General features: G+C 33.2%; 1 protein-coding gene across 1 annotated transcript in view; it reads left to right on the forward strand.

Annotated features, from left to right (window-relative positions):
* Positions 1 to 22,450, forward strand: part of nompC (no mechanoreceptor potential C) — a 358,845-nt gene that overhangs the window by 140,309 nt on the left and 196,086 nt on the right. The window contains exon 3 of the mRNA XM_069826862.1: positions 14,940 to 15,041. Within this exon, the coding sequence (XP_069682963.1) occupies positions 14,940 to 15,041 (102 nt within the window). The remainder of the gene's footprint in view (positions 1 to 14,939; positions 15,042 to 22,450) is intronic.

The following is a 22,450-nucleotide window of genomic DNA, read 5'->3' on the forward strand; positions in this document are numbered from 1 at the left end:
CCGTATTCCTAAACTCGTGGTACTCAGTAATAAAGTGAAAGATAGGCGTGAGTTAGGGAGACCGCAGAGGAGAAGAAGGGATACCTAATAGAGCTGGAGCAGGCAATAAGCAATACTGTGGATTGGAGAGAACTGTCGCAGGAAATGAAACTTCTTCGGAAAATGGATAAAGTTTTAATGATGCCGTTGATCACATCAATAACATGCATCGTACCAAGTTATTGTCCATAAATCTCTTAATGTTCAATAAGAATGGAAGAGTGCTTATCAGGATCTAAAATATATACTTCGAAAATTCCTCTATTAAGGTTCATTGTGAAATATCTATGATGATTGTGGGTCTATTCTTTATTATTCTTTGAGCACATTTACAGTGAGAGAAGTGATATTCTCAACAGTAATCTCACTAGACGTTTTGATTTATCTAGAGAAAATCAAAGTCGAGTGGGATGTAATTGACTATTACACGATTAGAAGAAAGTAGATAAAGATTAGAAGTAACGAAGTACTCCAATACAATAAAATATTGACTTACGAAAATACAACTGTCTTCAAATGTATTATTGTACCATCTCAACATTACAAATATTACGCTAGATGCATGCTAGATGGCAGTAGTGTCTTTATACAGACACTGTAATGATTACTATTCAATAAATCTTAATATTAAAAAATCTCTGATACGTGACTATCCATAATATCATATAACAGAAGTTCTTTTTATCCTCTCAGAGCAGAAGCTATAACATAACCTAACTAATATACACAAGTGTTAGAAAAGTTTTAATTAACGACGATGACATAAAAAATAAACATGAATAATTTTAAAAGGAATAATTATTGAATGTACAATTTTCAAATTTGAATGTGGTTGGTGGTTCAATTGATGTTATATTGGACGTGTGCATAATTGAAGTGGAACTCGTTGATTTAGGCCTACATGGTGTATTCAACTTATTCAGGATTTGCGAATGGTGCTCTTCATTTATTTGTAAATCGGATTTCTGAAGATGCATAGGTATGATCAGTGATTTTTATTAATTCTTGTTCTTGAATGCCAATGCGAGTCATATTTGAAACTGCTGTGCATCGACTGGAGTGGTTTGTAATTTTATATATATTTTTGACGTCCAGACCAGCGCAGTTTCAAATGTTGGCAAACAAAGAAACAAATGCTAGGGACGCGATAAAATTAAACAAATGCTAGGGACGCGATAAAATTGTGCGATAAGCAGCCATAATTGGTTGAAATACGTCCTTTCGTACCGTTTTATTGGTCAAAAGTAGTATGACGTAGTAAGAGTGTAATAGTCAAATTAATATTAATAATAGTAATAATAATAATGATAATGATAATAATGATGGTAATAATAATGATTATAATAATACTGGTAATAATGATAATAGTGATAATGATGTTAATGATAATAAATTAATACGTAGACTCTATGCGCGATAAAAATGAAATTTCTTAAGCTGTAAACTTTTTTCTACAATATTGCGTATAGTTGCATTTTACCCACTGTTATCAGTGTCTAAAGTGAGCCTTTAAAACACTAGTGCGTAAAAAAGTAAGTAATCACTTTAGGCACTGCTATTCATTTTACGCACTGCCAAAGAAAATGTAATATATTGAATGTACAAACTTTCTTTCAGTAATTGTAGACAGAAAATTTACCATACCACTCCTATGAAATTAGTGTACGTACGATTGTGTTACTTCGTCTCTTAGGTAGTAGATAAATACAATAGTATTAAAATACAGACAAATTGAATGTGCGGGGTATCATACATGACATTATGCTTAATTATAATATGTAATTGCGAATTTAAGAATGTAAGTTAAATATAGTAAACATAACCTATAATTTCCATATGAATGGCAGGGCATTGGAGACCACTAAAATTAGACAGAAAGGGGCAACTGGTACAGTAAACATAACCTATAATTTCAACATATCTAAATATCCGTGGGGTGCAACTGAAAATTATTGAATCGTGCATAAATGAATGTACAAGAATTTCGCGATATTTAATCGAAATAAAGGCAGTTATTACACATACGAACAACGTAATTTTCACACCAAAAATAATATTACACCTTAACTCGCAAGTGAATTATGTCTGAAGTGTCTCATAATCATTGTTTAAAATTTTATTAATGCAATTACACTACATTTTAGAGAAATATATGACAAACAAACAAATACAGCCACACAGGCGTATATAAACTCAAATGTAACACCTGCAACAACTTCTACATAGGACAGACAGGCAGATCATTTCAAACACGTTACAAAGAACACATCACAGCCATAACAAAATTGCAAAACACTTCCACATATTCAGAACACATCACAAATGCCAACCACACCTACAGAGACATCAACACAGACATGGAAATACTGCACATCTAACCAAAAAGCCAGAAACTCAACAGTCTACAATATGAAATATACAGATTGCAACCTCATTCAAGAAATTAAATTACAACATTGCATACAGAACAAATAACACTCTACAAAAATATCTCAACACACAAACAACACAAACAAATAAATACAACCACAAAGGCGTATACAAACTCAAATGTAACACCTGCAACAACTTCTACATAGATCAGACAGGCAGATCATTTCAAACACGTTAAAAAGAACACATCACAGCCATAACAAAATTACAAAACACTGCGACATATGCAGAACACATCACAAATGCTAACCACACCTACAGAGACATCAACACAGACATGGAAATACTGCACATCTAACCAAAAAGCCAGAAACTCAACAGTCTACAATATGAAATATACAGACACAAGAAAACACACCCCAACGAAATTATCAACACACAACTCAATTTCAGAACACATACACTCTTTGACTCTACACTACGAACGCACCCACACAGGAAACAAGAGGCGAAAAGACCAACGACGACCAGTTCCGAAGATGACCGAAAATAGGTCGAAACATGTTAACAAGGTACGTTAATAATATTTAACACAAGAAAGTTCTTATCATACATATTCCGAAATATATTGTAAATTTATTTCAACTCAACCACGTAACTTTTATTCAAATCAACAATAATAATCACTTTCTACAATCTAATTGTACTCCCGTCAACAATGGGATTTGCTCTCCACACAGCAACACAGTATTCGTTATTGCACTCCACAGACGACAATGACGATTTACTTGAATTATTGAGAACAACAATGAATTGCTAATTTTAACTAATGTTCACAAAGCACTATTTACAAATCAGAACTGTCAATTCTCAGTTCATAGTTCGTTTGCCTTGGCTAATTTCTTCTTGCTCAGTCCCTCGAGTCCACAGTATCTCGAACCGCAGACCTTAAGAGACAATCCGCTGAACTTCGAACTCAGGTCCCCCAACTGCGGTCCACTGCACTCAAACTCAGGACTTCCGGCTCCACAGTTACGGACACAACTCAAGTCGAACTCCGGTCTCGAAGCTGGGTTCACTGCTACACAAGACTGACTGGCTTGCTGTCCACTGACTATAACAACACGACTAACTCAAGTTCACTCGCGTGTTGTATTTATAACTAAACCATAGTTACGAGAAATTTCTACGATTCTACAGATTTCCACGGATGTCAGGATGGCATTCTCGAATAATCTGGATATCTCCCCTCTCTGCCGCGGTAGCTCTCCCCCCTCCTTTCTACGCCACAGCACATGCCACAGGAAGCAGATGCGCGCGCAACCCGCGCCGAACTACGGCCTACCATGCAATCCTTCTGCCGGTCGTGAGATCGTATCCCAGCTCTGTCACAATATGTTACTCTTTATGCATTCCAACTAATTTATATGGTTGAAACGCCGCCCTTCGTGATCAGGTTAGGCGAGTTACATGGCCTGCCTTACGGCCTGTATTAGATCACGATGGCAGTGGCACAGTCTGTTGTTCGTAGTACTCACAGCGCTCCAAGCGGCTAGCAACTATCGCGAGAAATGCAAAAAATCATCCCAAGCTTCGTGACTGTATATACTAGACTGTGGCTCTACTATTTCGTACATGTATATACTTGGGCCTATGTGTACATATGAAGTTGATGTGTTTATACACTGGCTGTCATGGATGTTGGCTGGCAAAAAGATCAGAGTAGAGTAAGGAAGGATGTGTGCATACAAAGCTTGGCATGATTGCCCTCTCGTATGTGATCACGTACTGATTAGGCGCGTGGGATAAGAGAGCACGGAGTGAGAGGGCAGTACTACCTACCTCTCCTTAAACCCACGGCACCATGCTCACGCAAAGTGTCATGCTCGCACGGGTGACCTTTCCCAAGTGCTGGATCTCGGTGGAGGTCACCGCAATCAATCAATGAAGAAAACCAAACTTTTTGTACCTCAGGGAATCCCCACGTTGTCACGTCAGTGCACTTCTTGGAGCTACACCTTCCGGGACTTTATAGCACTGAAGATCGTTAAGACCTACCCTATACCAACCGACGCAAAAACCGATCTTCCTCTCGCTCAGTAAAATTGTAAAAAATTCTCAAAAAGAACAATCACAGTATTATTGGTATCAGAATATTACAAACCTTTACCCTATATTCTTTATGACGAGTGTTCTTTTAATTCGGTGTATCCTCATTTATTACTTAGCTGGGAATAAATTTGCATTACACATTCCCAAACAACTTCGTCTACGACAACAAGTATTCTGTTGACTGTAACATGCGTGACCCACTGGGATGGCTCCTCCCACAGGATGTCAGCACATAGTGCTATGCGTGTGTTCGTGCGATCAGCTTTACAAGTCACTGCTGTGATATATATATTGCTTGTGTTATAATTCAGCTGCGTTCATAATGGTGTTTGGCCCGGTTACCGATATATTCTACGAGATTTATGGTAAACAACACGACTTTGGAACATGTGCTGAAAACATAAAAGCAGCCGACATGAGAATTTTTAAGCTATTATAGAAGTTGTTTAAGGTAAAGAGAGATTATATAACAAGCTTCCCAGTCAATATTATGAGTTACCAACCAATAGTTTCAAAGCTAGATTTTATAATTGGCTTTTAATTAATCCTTTCTACTCTGTAGATGAGTTTCTTAACATACATTCATACGAAATTGTTTTTTAATAAATAAAGTTATTTAAATTAGTTACAATTATTACATAAGAGTGAAGTATTTTAATTAATTTTAGAGTTTCAAAATCTTTTGTGGTTTCATTCTAATTACTGTTTTCAATTATATGTGTGTTTTCAAATGTATGTTTTTTTGTGACGAAGCCTATCACTGTATGTTTAATGGCTTAATAAATTGAATTGAATTGAATTGAATAGCTTGTCTCATCAAAATGTCTTAAATGAGTGACATATCTCTAAATACATGAATGAATGAATGAATGAATGAATGAATGAATGAATGAATGAATGAATGAATGAATGAATGAAAGAATGAATGAATGAATAAATGAATGAATAAATAAATACATCAGTAGATAAGTAGTTAAATAAATAAATAAATTAATTAATTAATAAGTAAATAGGTAGGTAGATAGATACAGATATAGAGATAGATATAGATATAGGTATAGAGATAGAGAGATATAGAGATAGATAGATATAGATAGATTAGATTAGATTAGATTAGATTAGATTAGATTAGATTAGATTAGGTAGATAGACAGACAGACATCTATTAATTTGAGAAAAATTCGTTCCGGTAACAGGAATCGAAAAAGTGTAGAGTTCAGATGAAAAGAGCTCTCAGCGCGTAGAGATGAGAGGTCCCATTTTCGATTCCTGTTACCGGAACGAATTTTTCTCAAATTAATAGATGTCTGTCTGTCTATTTTTTATTTTTTATTATTTGTTTATCTTGTTTATTTATTTACATTTATTGAATTATTTTGCTAATAATTGTAACATAAAATATATTATAAACAGAAAAACTTTAGCTCAACCCTGGAAGAGTAGAACTCGTGCTCAGGGGCGGATTCCTGAGTTGAAAATTAAGAAGTACACAATACAATTTGTCTTATACCTACTACGTAATAAGAATATATAAATTTAAATTTACAATTTTTTATTATTTATAAAATGTATACCGGTACTTAACTTTTTTAAATTTAATAATAGAACTATTAGAATTGACAAGATCAGGATATTTAAAAATAAATTTGTTATATATTCTTGGGCCTAAATTATTACTATGATTAAATACTGTAACAGTGTTGCATTTTGGTTCAAAGAATCTTAAAGAATTCATACCTTTTGTTTCATAACTATGAGAATACAATTCAAAATTATTTCCATTTCTATATATGAATTTTATTAATATAATATAATAAATTTGTCTTATTTTAAGTACATTGAAGTCTATAAAAACAATTTTTGAGATAAAAAATCAATAGGTTTATGAAGACATATTTAAATTATTTTCTTCTGTAATAAATAAAGTGGATTAAAATTGAAGAGTCCACTGCAAGAATGATGGATGTCATTTGGAATACATTTTGCAGGAGAAGAAATTGAAAGTTTGAAATGCTTAGCGCTCAAAGCTTAACTGTGGTTTTCCGATCATTACTGGACAGTGACTATCAGTGTTAATGTCATGTAACTCTCTATGTACATTCTATATGTCTTAAGCTTTGCATTGACAGTCTTGGTTCATTTTCGACAAGAAAGTGACGTCCATCATTCTTGCAGTGGAGTCTTCAATTAGATTTAAATAAGCTACCCAATCCTATAATTTCATACATAATTACTGATTGAAATAAAGTTAAGTATATTGTGCGTAATAAACTTATTGACAAGTAATTCCACAATAAAAAATAATATATTATTTTACGTAATTTATTATAAAGGTGATTAATGACTGTAATTATGGACTGAGATTTCTGGAACCGGAAAATATAAGACAACTACCAAAATTGAGGACCTTAAGTTATTTTATTAAAAGTACAGGTCCCCTATAACTTCTTTGTTTTCTGGGTTGCAATTCAGATCAGTTAGGATCTAAGTGCGCACCCCATTTTAAAAGGAGACCCACGTTTACTCACTTTTCATTGCCTATATCTAAATCTTGTTTCGCTGACTACGTTTGTATAAGAAAGAGCATGTGTGATGGTTTCACGCAGTGCCGATAGAAGAACGCAGTATTAAAGGGTAGCAACAGTGGTTGTCATGAAAGTCGGGATTATAGTTTCTGCTTACACTTGCCTTAACTGATCTCTGAAGCCAAGGTCAGAAACATACTTCGTGCCCCACGCGATGTTGTTCTTTTGTGATGGAAATACGAATGTAACTTACTGTTAACCTCTGGTATTGCTTCGTGAAAGCTTTACACGAATACAATTGTTTCTAGATGTATCGCAGGCATTTATCTCGCCAGTGACTCAATAACAGACATAATGGAATATTTCTTAACTAATAATTTATCTTTATTAAAGTAATAGCCAATGATAGCGACTTATAGTTTAGATTATTCGACCGAAATGGGACCGAAAATTAAGTGCATAAAAGAGAAACACAAATAAAATTGTTTTCGAAGATGGATTGTTAAATAAGATTAGTGGGAACTCCGTTAGCCATTGGCTACAGCACCGGTTTTCTATGTGGGACAGTCATATCAGAGATGGACTACTCACTATTCTCGACTGCATACCTCCTACATACGACCTTCAATGGCTTAACTGTTACAGAGAATTAGAGACATAACACGTTGCTTAGTTACGATTGTCATGCCTCCCGCTGTTAAGGCGAACAATAAAATTAGCTCTGGGACATTAGTATTGCATTTTATAAATTCCGTACCTTACTAAATGTAAAGGGAATGTAAAAATTCTGAATATGCATAAAAAAACTTAATTACAACTCAAAATATTAGCTCTGTACAACCATATTGTGTCTTTTATTTAGGTAGTATCTATTTGTTTTTTTTTCATTTTTAGTTTTTAATTTGTAATAATTATACTTGTATCTTGCATTTGTTTCTGTTTTATCTCTTTTTTCATGTTAAATGCAATTCTGTGTGTTTTTTTTAACAAATCTGTACTGTCTATTGTAATTGGGGCTTTGCCCCGTTATAGACATAGGTAGATAGATAGATAGATAGACAGACAGACAGACAGACAGACAGACAGACAGACAGACAGACAGACAGACAGACAGACAGATAGACAGATAGATAGATAGATAGATAGATAGATAGAAAAAGATAGATAGATAGATAGAAAAAGATAGATAGATAGATAGAAAAAGATAGATAGATAGATAGAAAAAGATAGATAGATAGATAGAAAAAGATAGATAGATAGATAGAAAAAGATAGATAGATAGATAGAAAAAGATAGATAGATAGAAAAAGATAGATAGATAGATAGAAAAAGATAGATAGATAGATAGAAAAAGATAGATAGATAGATAGAAAAAGATAGATAGATAGATAGATAGATAGATAGATAGATAGATAGATAGATAGATAGATAGATAGATAGATAGATAGATAGATAGATAGATAGATAGATAGAAAAAGATAGATAGATAGATAGAAAAAGATAGATAGATAGATAGATAGAAAAAGATAGATAGATAGATAGATAGAAAAAGATAGATAGATAGATAGAAAAAGATAGATAGATAGATAGAAAAAGATAGATAGATAGATAGAAAAAGATAGATAGATAGATAGATAGATAGATAGATAGATAGATAGATAGATAGATAGATAGATAGATAGATAGAAAAAGATAGATAGAAAAAGATAGATAGATAGATAGATAGAAAAAGATAGATAGATAGATAGATAGAAAAAGATAGATAGATAGATAGATAGATAGATAGATAGAAAAAGATAGATAGATAGATAGATAGATAGATAGATAGATAGATAGATAGAAAAAGATAGATAGATAGATAGAAAAAGATAGATAGATAGATAGATAGAAAAAGATAGATAGATAGATAGATAGAAAAAGATAGATAGATAGATAGATAGATAGATAGATAGATAGATAGATAGATAGATAGATAGAAAAAGATAGATATATAGAATATATATATATATATATATATATATATATATATATATATATATATATATATATATATACAGGTGTTTCAGAAATCGTTTGACAAATCTTGGGAGCATGCTCCTCTCACCAAAACAAAAAAAAAAGTTCATATAAACTTATGTCCGAAAATCCTTAGTTTTTTAGCTATTAATGAAAGAATATAATGAATCATATTAGATAATATTATCAGCTTGGTAGCAAGTGTTGCAATTTTAATCAATTCAGAAACTCATAACAATGAAAGTTTACGTTCAACGCATTTCGAGGTAAAATCCAACAACTTAACTTAAGTTTGTAATCAATAATATTCGTTTTGTTAGATAATCGAATGATGTAATAGATACAAGTCTGCTGACGCACCCATTGCATCCTAGATGGCTATGTGTTGCCAAGGAGCCCATGATCCGACGAGTGCATGTGTGTGTGTAAGCAAGAGGAGAACATTTTGAACATTTCTTATGAGTTTCTGAATTTATTAAAGTTGCAACACTTGCTATCAAGCTGACAATATCTAACAGATGTTTCATTATGTTCTTTCATTAATAACTAAAAAACTAAGGATTTTCAGACACATGTTAATATGAACTTTTTTTCTTGTTTTGGCGTGAGGAATTTATTTTAGTAGACGCTTAATCAACAGCTCAGGTTATTTAGAGTCTCAATGAGATGAAGGTGATAATCCCGATGAAATGAGTCCGGGGTCCAGCACCGAAAGTTACCCAGCATTTGCTCATATTGGGTTTAGGGAAAACTCCGGAAAAAATCTCAACCATTTAACTTTCCCCGACCGGAAATCGAAACCGGGCCACCTGATTTCGCGGCCAGACGCGCTGACCGTTACTCCGCAGGTGTGGACTGGTGTAACGAACATACTCCCGAGGTTTGTCAAAGTATTTCTGAAACACCCTGTATGGAGTGAGCCGTAAGTAATGCCAAACTTCATTGGGTCATTCTTTGAGAATTTCAAACAAAAAAGATTACGGTAATACAATTTTGCTCGTTTTTACTTCCTTTTTGAAAAAATAATTGCTTTATATGAAATATTTCATAGCTTGTTTTGCGAAAGCCATTGATTTAATTCTCAACATTCTCAGTCAGTTTAAGAGAGCAGTGTATAATAATAATAATAATAATAATAATAATAATAATAATAATAATAATAATAATAATAATAATAATAATAATAATAATAAAACATAAAAAATAATTTTAGTTTTGTCTTCTAATGTGCAGAAATTTGATCTGAACAAATGTAACATTGTAAAATTCCTTTACAGAACGAAAAGTTACATTTGTTTGGATCAAATTTCTGCATACTTGAAGGAGAAAACAAACATTATTTCAATCTCTTATTATCCTACTGCTCTCTTAAATTAACTAAACATATTATCAATTGCTTTCCCACAACACGCTATGATATGTTTCATATAAAACTATTTTTATCTCGAAAAGAAAGCAAAAAACGAGCAAAACTGTATGAACCTTTTCTGTTTGATATACCTCACAGAATAATCCCCTGAAATTAATAACATTACTTACGGTTCACTAATGTATGTATGTATGTATGTATGTATGTATGTATGTATGTATGTATGTATGTATGGGAGAGTTGGTCAAAACGGGATACTTAACACGGAATCTAGTATATTTCCTGTTGAAGTGATAGGAAACAATTCAATTTTTACTTATGAATCCACTATTCTATGTACTTTCATAATACATTTTGATTTTCACTTCTAATTATATAGCTAAAGTGGGAAAACAATTTTCTTGGAAAGTGCGCAAGTATCCCGTTTTGGCCGACTAGTTGGGTAAAACAGGATACTTATTTAAAATAAAGCAAATATTGTTAAGGAACTGAAAAAATATGTGTGTTTTTATTAAAATGCATAATAAACACACCAAAAAATGTTTTGCATCACCTGTCAACCAGACCTTCAATAAAAGATGAAAAGAAGAAAAGCTAAGGAATGAAAATGTATTTATTTTTAACAGTTGTTGACAAAATTATAGCAATGATGTGGATGGCCAAATGGAAATTCAGTATTGGCTGGAGTACCAAATCTCTAACCTAGTAACTTCAATAGAGTGTAGTGCTTCCTCTTGCATTGATAATGCATGGACTCTTCGTGGCATACTGCCTACCACCACATTTATCAACTCTTGATCCATTGTGTCCCATTCTTCAACAGCAATTCTACATATGTCTTCGAGATTGCGTGAGGGGTCAGGGCGCGCAAGAATGGCTCTCTTTAGTTGAACCCAGACATGCTCAATTTGATTCATGTCTGGAGAACATGCGGGCCATTCAAACCTGGCAATTCCTTCACGATTATGGAAGTCATTGATAACAGCCGCACGATGGATTGTGGAATTATCGTCCATAAACATCAATCCTACTCCGAAGTGCTGATTAAACGGTGCTACTATGGCTAGAAGAATGTTGTCCCTATACTGTGGAGCCCTCAGCATTCCTTGGATCGGCACCAATTGTGTCCGCGACCTCACATAATGCCACCCCAAAACATCACTGACCCACTACCTTGCTGCATTTGATTGTAGGGGTGTCTGAGTCGTGCAGCATTACCTGATTCTCTCCACACACGTTGTCGATGATTATCTGGCGCAAGGCATATTCGGCATTCGTCCGTCAATAGAACTTTGTGCCAATTTTGTACAGTCCATTGGTGATGATTTCTTGCCCAGGTTTAAGGTTGTCCATGGTGCCTAGGTGTAAGAGTTGGACCTCGCCATGGACGTCTGGAATGCAGTCTGCTATCATGTAATCGGTTTCATACAGTCTGATTTGGATACGCGTCTCCCTGTCGCAGTTTGAAAGTCATTGTTAATCATGCCAGCAGTATTCTCAGCGTTTCTCGTGGCAATAATTCGCAGATATCGGTCATAACATTCTGTTGTTGCACGTGGACGACCACTACGAGGCATGTCGTCGACATTATCTGTGTGTCAGAAGCGATTCCAGGTTCGTACCACATCATTCTGGTTCAATCCTAAGCGGCTAGCTACTTGCCTTGAAGACAATCCTTCCTGACATGGAGAAACAATCCTCACACGATTGAAGTTCGTAATTGACCGCCTTGCAATTGTTCAACCTCTTTAGAATGAAAAACTGTTTTACCCTGAGTTATTCGCTGAGAGATGAGATTTCTTGCACTTCTGTTTACATCTGTTTACTTTTCCAGTCGGTTTCTAGGGTAGACTTCTACTGTTTCTCAACATTGTTTACGTTTTTCAGACAGTTAAAAGGATAGCTTTCAAATGTTTTTATGGATATTTCTTGAAGTGGAGAGTAAATACCACTTCTACAGGTGATGCAAAACGTTTCTTGATGTATTAGTAGTACTAAAATATGTATGTGGGCTTAAATGAAGAATATCACATTATTATGCGTAATGTCTGTCCTGTTTGTTGACATTGATTCATAGTACTATTGCAGAATTTTTCATTTACAAAAGTTACAGTAGAATTATTCGCAGTCTTCCGATTCAGATTTTGATTACAATAAATGCACGTTTCGTCGTTGTCTTCATCCTCTTCTTCCTTACCACTGTCATTGTTGGTTGTCATAGCGAGAACATATTCAATTCAGCATTTAAAGTGAAATCCCACATATGCAATGCATGTTTGATAAAACGGGATACTATCCCGTTTTGCCAAACCATAGGGTATCCTGTTTTGTCCGACTAGGAGTTGTAAAGAAAAACATGGCGTCACAACAAAACGGTAAAAGCTACAGCGGTTTTCTTTACAAAGAATTAAAGACTAATAATGTTTTATTTATTTAATAGATTTACCTCTTCAACTCTGCAAATTTAATCCCAGAATGTGCCGATTAAAATCAGTCGGAACAATTTAGTTAAGCAGCTGATTTTAAACTTTTCTCTATACAACAAAAATTAACGTGTTCGTTCTGCATATGAGCACTGCATAATGCCCCCTTCTAGTCTCAGAACAAAGTCCTCGCATCATTCGGTAAGTTGCAGCACTTTCCAACGAAATAAATCGGGTATCCCGTTTTATCATACCATCCTGTTTTATCCAACTCTCCCCTATGTATGTATGTATGTATGTATGTATGTATGTATGTATGTATGTATGTATGTATGTATGTATGTATGTATGTATGTATGTATGTATGTATGTATGTATGTATGTATGTATGTATGTATGTATGTATGTATGTATGTATGTATGTATGTATGTATGTATGTATGTATGTATGTATGTATGTATGTATGTATGTATGTATGTATGTATGTATGTATGTATGTATGTATGTATGTATGTATGTATGTATGTATGTATGTATGTATGTATGTATGTATGTATGTATGTATGTATGTACTGTATATATGTATGTATGTATGTACTGTATATATGTATGTGTACACAATATTTTTTTAGATACGATAAAGTGAGACAAATTAGCAGCCTTCTTCAGAACGAATTTTACAGTTTTCCAACGCTCGTAGAAAAGTATTGTTATTTCACAGTTGCCATCGAAACACATTATCATGGATTTTTATTCATATTGTGAATAGGTTGTGCTGCATATCTTTGGCTAGTTGAGCGATATTCTCGTATGTACAAAAACGGTCATTTAGTGTAACTACATAATTATTTAGAATAACTTCGTTATTATTATGTTCACAGAATTGGACAGTTAAGTAATATTTTGTCCTCGAGTAGAAGATCTTGTAAACCCGAATTATATGTGAAAAGTTTTTCTATTTCAAGAGAAATTATTTTTAAAAAGTTTTTTATTCATCTGCAAGTTTATAGATACGACGTATCACTTCTTAGCCATCGTTATGTTACATTTCGTGTTACGTTAGAAGAGCTGTGGCGAGAACGTGACTCGCGAGACATTGTGGCTCGCAGTGATAGCTGTGCATTTCGCTTGCTTCTGACCTCCGCCAACCCCCACCCTCTCACTCACTGGAGTCAAACTCCGTTCCATTTGTATTTGTCTCTGACCTGCGAGTGGCATATGTCTCTCTCGAAACCATGTACGAAAGTTCCAAGTAGGATGGGAGGACGAATTTTTTTGCTGTCAATATGATGAGAATATTAAATGTATGATTTGTTCACAAGTATTACGAGGAAAACGGTTGTATAACATAAAACAGTATTATACTACATGTTACTGATGAAAAATTAAAAGGTTAATTGTTATTGTCATCATCATCATCATCATCATCATCATCATCATCATCATCATCTCTGTACGTCGACCCTTTTTCAGCAGATGTACGAATAATGCGGTTAGCTCTTCAATTTAAACTCAGAGATTTACAATGTAATGTTAAATGAAAGCTAGATGTAAGGACTTGACAAATGTTGAACTTTTCAAATCTTTGCCAAAAAATAAATATCCGAAGCTTCGTTCTTTCGCTTGCTCTGTTGAAGCCATGTTCGCTACAACTTACGTTTGCGAAAAATTATTTTCAACAATGAAAATAGTAAAAACCAAATTTAGATCACGACTGACAGACAAATACCTTCGTGATCAACTACGACTGGCAGTAAGTGACATAATTCCTGATTCTGAAACTCTGTCGCAGAGACATTCTGAAGACAGTTAATTTTATTTAAGTGCTTGACGTAAGGAAAATGAAAATCCGTTAATAAGTCAGACAGTTGCTTCACTTCCCCTTCGGGAGTCCGCCTCCCTCCATAGGTGCTATGCAGGTTACACAGTGGCTCGGCGCACGATTACATTTTCGCCACCGCTGCGTTAGAATGTTGCTTGGTTATATTTCGGAGTTGTAATTTCTATTAAATATTCGTCAGTTAACACAGAATAACTGAAAGGATTGTGACGCTTGTGTTCACGTACATTTTTGTTTCCAGGACAACTACAATGCCCTGCACATAGCGGCCATGCATTCCAGAGAGGACATCGTGAAGATCCTGCTGGCCAAGAAAGGCGTGGACCCTTTTGCAGCTGGAGGGGTAAGAAAGAGCCAAATTATGGGTGTCTGATGGATTCTTTATTGAATAAAAAGCGATTAGAGAAGGTAAATTTCTGTTAAATCTGGTAATAGTAATGAATAATACGTATAACTTCATATAATTATACACGCTCATAGGCCATTAAGTATTTCTCATAAATATGAAATAATTAAGGATAACTTATGCAAGATGTGTTACTAAGCCTTTAGAAAAGTTATCTCCCTTCTTATCGAAGTTATTAATTTATTCCATACCTGATAATTAATACACTATTTTTAACTATATGTAAACTATTATACTAGCTTCAAAAATTAATTAAGGTATTGAAATGATAATTGATTTAAGACTAATTATTTAATTTAAAAGTACTAGGCTTAAATAATATATATTGAAAAGAAGTTGCTAGGTTTAAAAATTGTATTGAAAACTAAGTTGTGATAATAATTTTTAAAATTAAATACCTCTCTGATTTAAGTGGATTGTGTATTACATGTATTTTTCATTATATTAAATTTCCTTTAATTCGTTAATACAGTGAAATCTTGCAAACGCAGCCATACTTAATGAATAATCGATATCTCGAAGCAATTTGATTTCTCCATATGTGCTACTGGCCTTCACCACTACTTTATGTAGAAGAAGGGTAGCGAGAAAGTACCCACGGCCAAGGCAAATTACCTCTCATATTTGAAAACTTTAAAGGTCTTCTTCGAAAGTGTTAACACTAATTGCTCAGTTTTATGAAACATTAATATTATATTTTGTGCGAGATCGTGCGTATTTGCTTGTTTTCCGCACAGAACCAATACGCGGTAAGTGTGAAATACCACATTCAGTATTCCCAACGTAACACACATAACAATTTCCCTCTTCTTGCCGCTTAAGCGCGACATTCATTTTACTGCTTTTTTAGGCTTTTAACATATTATTTTTAGAGATGTTTAACATAGTAATAATTATAAATTGGAAACTTACCACTGCAATTTCACCTAAATTGCACTGTTAATTATTGTTTTTAAATATTTGCAAAAATTAGGTAAAGTCTACTACTCCACGAAAGCTATTGTATTCCTGATACAAGTAACATTACGGAAACCGTGAAAAAATCAACAAGACTCCAGATGCCGATGTTATTACTGCAATATGTTATATAAATAATATTGTTAAAATATTAAAATGAAAAATAAATCATTACATAACCTTACCGTTTGTTTTAAGTTCGCATTTATAGACTGGGGGGAAAAAAGACAGACTTATATCACGGCCTGCTGAAAACGTCAACATACCGCTCTTGTAACGTATATTACTATTGTCATCGCTAGATTCCTGCGTTTGATTACTTTGAGTACAAGTTAGATGTACATGGATCATACTAGCTTTGTTTTGCCAGAAACGTGGGATATCAATGGGATAAAGTTTACTGTCCAACATAATTTATTCATATTCTTCACCGGACAGGATTGTGATTATTGTGTTAAAGGGTGTCAGTATTTGAACTGCCTCTTCTAAAACGCGCCACTCTTGCTCTTTAGTTTCATTCAGAAATATTTTAATCCAAACAGTAAAATATAACTCAAGTTGTCTAAACAGTAAAATATAACTCGAATCATCTTGTAAATATTTCATTTGTTTTTTATTGCCTCGAAAGTTACGTTTTAGAGAAATTTCAAGACTTTTTCCTATACTGTGAGCGTTTGGGAACAATAGCACTAAAACAATTTAAAAAGAAATCGTATCAAATGTTTTGCGTAATTGTTTTCATCAAGTTCGCGATTGTGCAATCGCTTCAAATGGTCTAACAAATTCGAAGTTCCACCACCCTTAGAATAAATTCGCCCTCAAAGTTTACAGTGTGCGACTTTATTATTACCTTCAACTAAATTAAAGAATTTCCATGCGACGGATATCCGATTTGGTGCCATTTTATTCCGCTCACAACTACCGTCAGTCCGTACGCGCCAGTCGTCCTTGAGCTAATTGTCGCTTCGCTCCGAACCCCCGCATCCCTCCGTATGTCCCCTGCTCCACCTACGGTAGTACCGGAGATCACCGGTGGAGAGCTTTATTCGTAATCTCCGATTCATCCGCGGTAGTAGTCACTCCGATGACCAGCATTGATGCAGAGTCCGTGGACGTAGCGATATGTACGGTAACGCCGGTAGTGGCAGGAATGTGAACTGTTTGGAAACTCGTACTGAGGTGAGTTTTTTTCTTACTGTCGGGATATGGCGTGAGGGTTAAGACGATTACTTAACGTATTTGTTGACATTAACTTCGACGGTCAACATGGACACGGAGCATTTGATTTGTGTTGTGAAATGTTGCGGTATGCAACCGATGATAACAAATACCCTGCGTACGACTTGCCCGCTCAAAACACAGTTCGAAAGAGGTTATGGTAGCACACAGACCGTACAGACCGCCATCTGTTGCTACGACGTTCAAGTTATATCGTACACGTTCTCAAGTTCAGATTAAACGCCTTGATTAATAGGCAACTTCTCTCACATAAGAACTGAAACTCGCTTCAAATCGCTGACTCACAACAATGACGTCATGACACACTTTGAAATGAACACCCAGTAGTTCAGATAGAAATTATCCTCTCGTTCGAGCAATGCCTCCCCCAGGAGCGGTCATTGGCTCTAGCCCTCCCACATACCACTAGCGCACAGGTCTTGTTTCGTCTTTCTACTCCACAGATCCCTGGGATGGCTAGTGTTCTGAAGCTAAAAATGTTTTGTCAGTTGCTTTGTACAGATTTTGTTTTTCTATTTTTAACTGAAAATGACATCATTCTTACGTGCTTATCATAAAAATTGTTACAAATTATATAACTTTAGGATCTCGATTCTTTATAGTTTAATTATGCATCCTAATGTACAGTCTTGAAGAATTGACAAGAGTGGCGTGATTTGTAACAATTGTGATAAATGTGTAAGAAAATGTATTTTTGTAGTTAGAAATCGAAAAAAAATTCCATACGAAGCAACTATGGAATTCACAACACTTTTTTAACTTCAGAATACTAGCTAATTAAAGAAAAGATACTCTTGATTAGTTCATTCTTTATCTGTAGTATTCTCTTACCTTTAAAACTAAAGAATAATGGTATTTTAGAAATAATTAAAATTAGTGTATCTCTGAAAATATTGAGACAAATGTTTATATGATATTATCTTTCTCAGAATTTCTTCGGGAATAAGCTCTGTAAGGGACGGTAAATCCTCGTGAATCACCCTGTATACAACAAAGAACAAATATTTTATGTAATTTAGATAATTTGAAATTGTGCTGAAAGTCGACCTGGTTGGCAAGTTGGTATAGCGCTGGCCTTCTATGCCCAAGGTTGCGGGTTCGATCCCGGGCCAGGTCGATGGTATTTAAGTGTGCTTAAATGCGCCAGGCTCATGTCAGTAGATTTACTGGCATGTAAAAGAACTCCTGCGGGACAAAATTCCGGCACATCCGGCGACGCTGATATAACCTCTGCAGTTCCGAGCGTCGTTAAATGAAACATAACATTTTTTTTTAATTGTGCTGAAACGTTTAGTGTAAATTAAATCTTTAACAACAAACATTTAATGTCTTAGTAAAATCCAGAGGTGCTGATTTAAAGTAAAATAAATATTTTACAAACAAATGTTAGGGAAGCCATAAAATTGTGCGATAAGCACCATGATTGGTTGAAAGACGTCCTTTCATACCGTTTTATTGGTAGTAGTAGTATGACGTAGTAAAAATGTAATAGTCAATATAAAGTAACAAAAATATCCAACGTAAAAATTATATCGTCATTTTATTAACAAGCTATTTATATACTCCGATAAGGGTGTTTTTATCACGAAATTTCTCTTAGTTGAAGTATTTTGTGGCTCCTATGGCACTTCGAGATATCGATATTCTGTTGTATTAAGCTCAAAGATGGAATAATTTCTCTACGAATGATACTGTTGCCAGTTATGCTAAACATTGACGATGAACGTCAAGTTGTAAACATGTCCTGTATAAACTATTTTATGTATAATCCGTAAGAGTGCAAGCCATTCTGTTAATAATTTACTTATAATTTTATCTAATTTATAAAAAACGTTAATTAAACTTCTTAATTACAATTAAAAGTGATCAAATCTTAGCTTAAAGTACACTTGTACTAAATGCATCACGTTATTTTCAGAGTTCATATAAAATATTAACGAAACTTTTGCATCGAAATTTAAACAGAACACGAAACCTTGGTTATCCCATTGCGTGTTGTAAATTACAGCAATTAGTAAAAATCTGTTCGCACTTTGTTCATCACGAATTCCGTGCGTTACCATCTTTTCGACCTCACTACACTGCAATGAATAAATTCTACAAACAAAATGTCTTGCAATTTTCATATGAAATTGGGCTTTGATGTAACATTTATTTTTACGAATTTATTTCCCTGTGAATCTTAGTTTACATGAAGTTTAAAATGACTTATTTTCAAATAAATATAATTCACTTGTAATAACAAAAAGGATCCTATAAAATATAACTTATTGTAAGAAATTCACTATAATGTACTGAGTGAAGAGATTGTAGAGGAACCGCAACGCGACAACCCGACTTTCGGTCCAGCCGCTCGCAGATTCCGGTTACTCAGAGAACTTGTGATACGCAACGCAGTATCATTAATTGGACACAACATGAACTGTTAGTGTAAAATATTACTAATTATAACCAGTTAAAACAACATTCACTTAACATAAAAAATGGTGGAAGCTGTCTTCATTCCTGTTTCAAACATTTGTTTCACCTGTTTAAGAAGAGAAGTATCAGTCGCTGCTTTTCTCGTTGAGAAAGAAATGAAGATTATGTTTTATAGAATAAAATTTTTCAGTTCTTCTAGAGTAACTTATGAGTTACCCGGAAATGTCACGACATTAGATCGGGGGAACGTGGAGGCCATATATTGCTATTGATATTGATAATTCTATCTCGTATACTCCGTTTAATAATCGGCTGTGAGAGTATGAGTTGTCGAAGAATTCTGTTGGAGAAGGAAGATTGCTTTTTCTTTCTCCAAACAGAATTCTGCGACAGTACATATAGCCAATTATTCTATGGACGAAATTCATGTAGTGTTAGAGAATATAATTATAAGCGGGAATGTGTAGCACCCTTAATTTCGAGTTCGAAGTTCTTGTGACTTTTTCTCAGACAAAACTCTAAAAGATGAAGCGTGCAAAAATAATCCACATAATCTGGAACGGCTGGAAAATAACAATCGGGAAAACGTAACGTCCATTTCAACGGGAATTTCTGCGGCTCATGCCCCATTTCTTAAATAAGTTCGTTAAATACCTTCAACAAGAAGGCACACAATTTTAGCATTTCTTTTTCTTAGTGAGTAAACTATGTTTTAACAGCTTATAATCCACAACTGTGGAGTAGCGGTCAGCGCGTCCGGCCGTGAAACCAGGTGGCCCGGGTACGATTCCTGGTTGGGACAAGTTACCGGTTCAGGTTTTTCCGGGGTTTTCCCTCAACCCAATATGAGCAAATGCTGGGTAACTTCCGGTGCTGGATCCCGGACTCATTTCACCGGCACCATCACCTTCATCTCATTCCGACGCTAAATAACCTAAGATATTGATAAAGCGTCGTAAAATAACCCACTAAAATAAATAAGAAGCAACTTATATTTAGCAATATTAATTTACAATAATGGATATGTTTAGTAATATTAATTTACAATAATATATATGTTGAGTAATATTAATTTACAATAATGGATATGTTTAGTAATATTAATTTACAATAATAGATATGTTTAGTAATATTAATTTACAATAATATATATGTTGAGTAATATTAATTTACAATAATGGATATGTTTAGTAATATTAATTTACAATAATAGATATGTTGAGTAATATTAATTTACAATAATAGATATGTTTAGTGATATTAATTTACAATAATAGATATGTTGAGTGATATTAATTTACAATAATAGATATGTTGAGTAATATTAATTTACAATAATAGATATGTTGAGTAAAATTAATTTACAATAATAGATATGTTGAATAATATTAATTTACAATAATAGATATATTTAGTGATATTAATTTACAATAATATATATGTTGAGTAATATTAATTTACAATAATGGATATGTTTAGTAATATTAATTTACAATAATAGATATGTTGAGTAATATTAATTTACAATAATAGATATGTTTAGTGATATTAATTTACAATAATAGATATGTTGAGTGATATTAATTTACAATAATAGATATGTTGAGTAATATTAATTTACAATAATAGATATGTTGAGTAAAATTAATTTACAATAATAGATATGTTGAATAATATTAATTTACAATAATAGATATATTTAGTGATATTAATTTACAATAATAGATATGTTGAGTAATATTAATTTACAATAATAGATATGTTTAGTGATATTAATTTACAATAATAGATATGTTGAGTGATATTAATTTACAATAATAGATATGTTTAGTGATATTAATTTACAATAATAGATATGTTGAGTAATATTAATTTACAATAATTGATATGTTGAGTAATATTAATTTACAATAATAGATATGTTTAGTGATATTAATTTACAATAATAGATATGTTGAGTGATATTAATTTACAATAATATATATGTTTAGGAATATTAATTTACAATAATTGATATGTTTAGTAAGATCAATTTACAATATTAGATATGTTTAGTGATATTAATTTACAATAATAGATATGTTGAGTGATATTAATTTACAATAATAGATATGTTTAGTGATATTAATTTACAATAATATATATGTTTAGTAATATTAATTTACAATAATTGATATGTTTAGTAAGATCAATTTACAATAATAGATATGTTTAGTGATATAAATGTACAATAATAGATATGTTTAGTGATACTAATTTACAATAATATATATATGTTTAGTAATATTAATTTATAATAATATATATGTTTAGTAATATTAATTTACAAATTATAGTTATGTTTAGTGAGAATAATTTACAATAATAGATATGTTTAGTAACATTAATTTACAACAATAGGTATGTTTAGTAATATTAATTTACAATAATATATATGTTTAGTAATATTAATTTACAAATTATAGATATGTTTATTAATATTAACTTACCATAATAGATGGTTAGTAATATTAATTTACCATAATGGTTATTGGTGTGTCGAATTATACCGATACTGCGCAGTATTTCACCAATAGCAAGCTGTCTGCGAAATGGAGTCTGCGAGCGGCTCGGCCGAGAGCTGGATTGCCGAATTGCTGTTTCTCTACATTCTTTTAGCCCAGTATAATATTCTACATTGATTTAATTGTTAAGAAGTAAACTTTAATGTATTAGTGACAACATTCAAG

This window comes from Periplaneta americana, chromosome 5 (assembly GCF_040183065.1).
Source record: "Periplaneta americana isolate PAMFEO1 chromosome 5, P.americana_PAMFEO1_priV1, whole genome shotgun sequence".
NCBI classification, from domain to species: Eukaryota; Metazoa; Arthropoda; class Insecta; order Blattodea; family Blattidae; genus Periplaneta; species Periplaneta americana.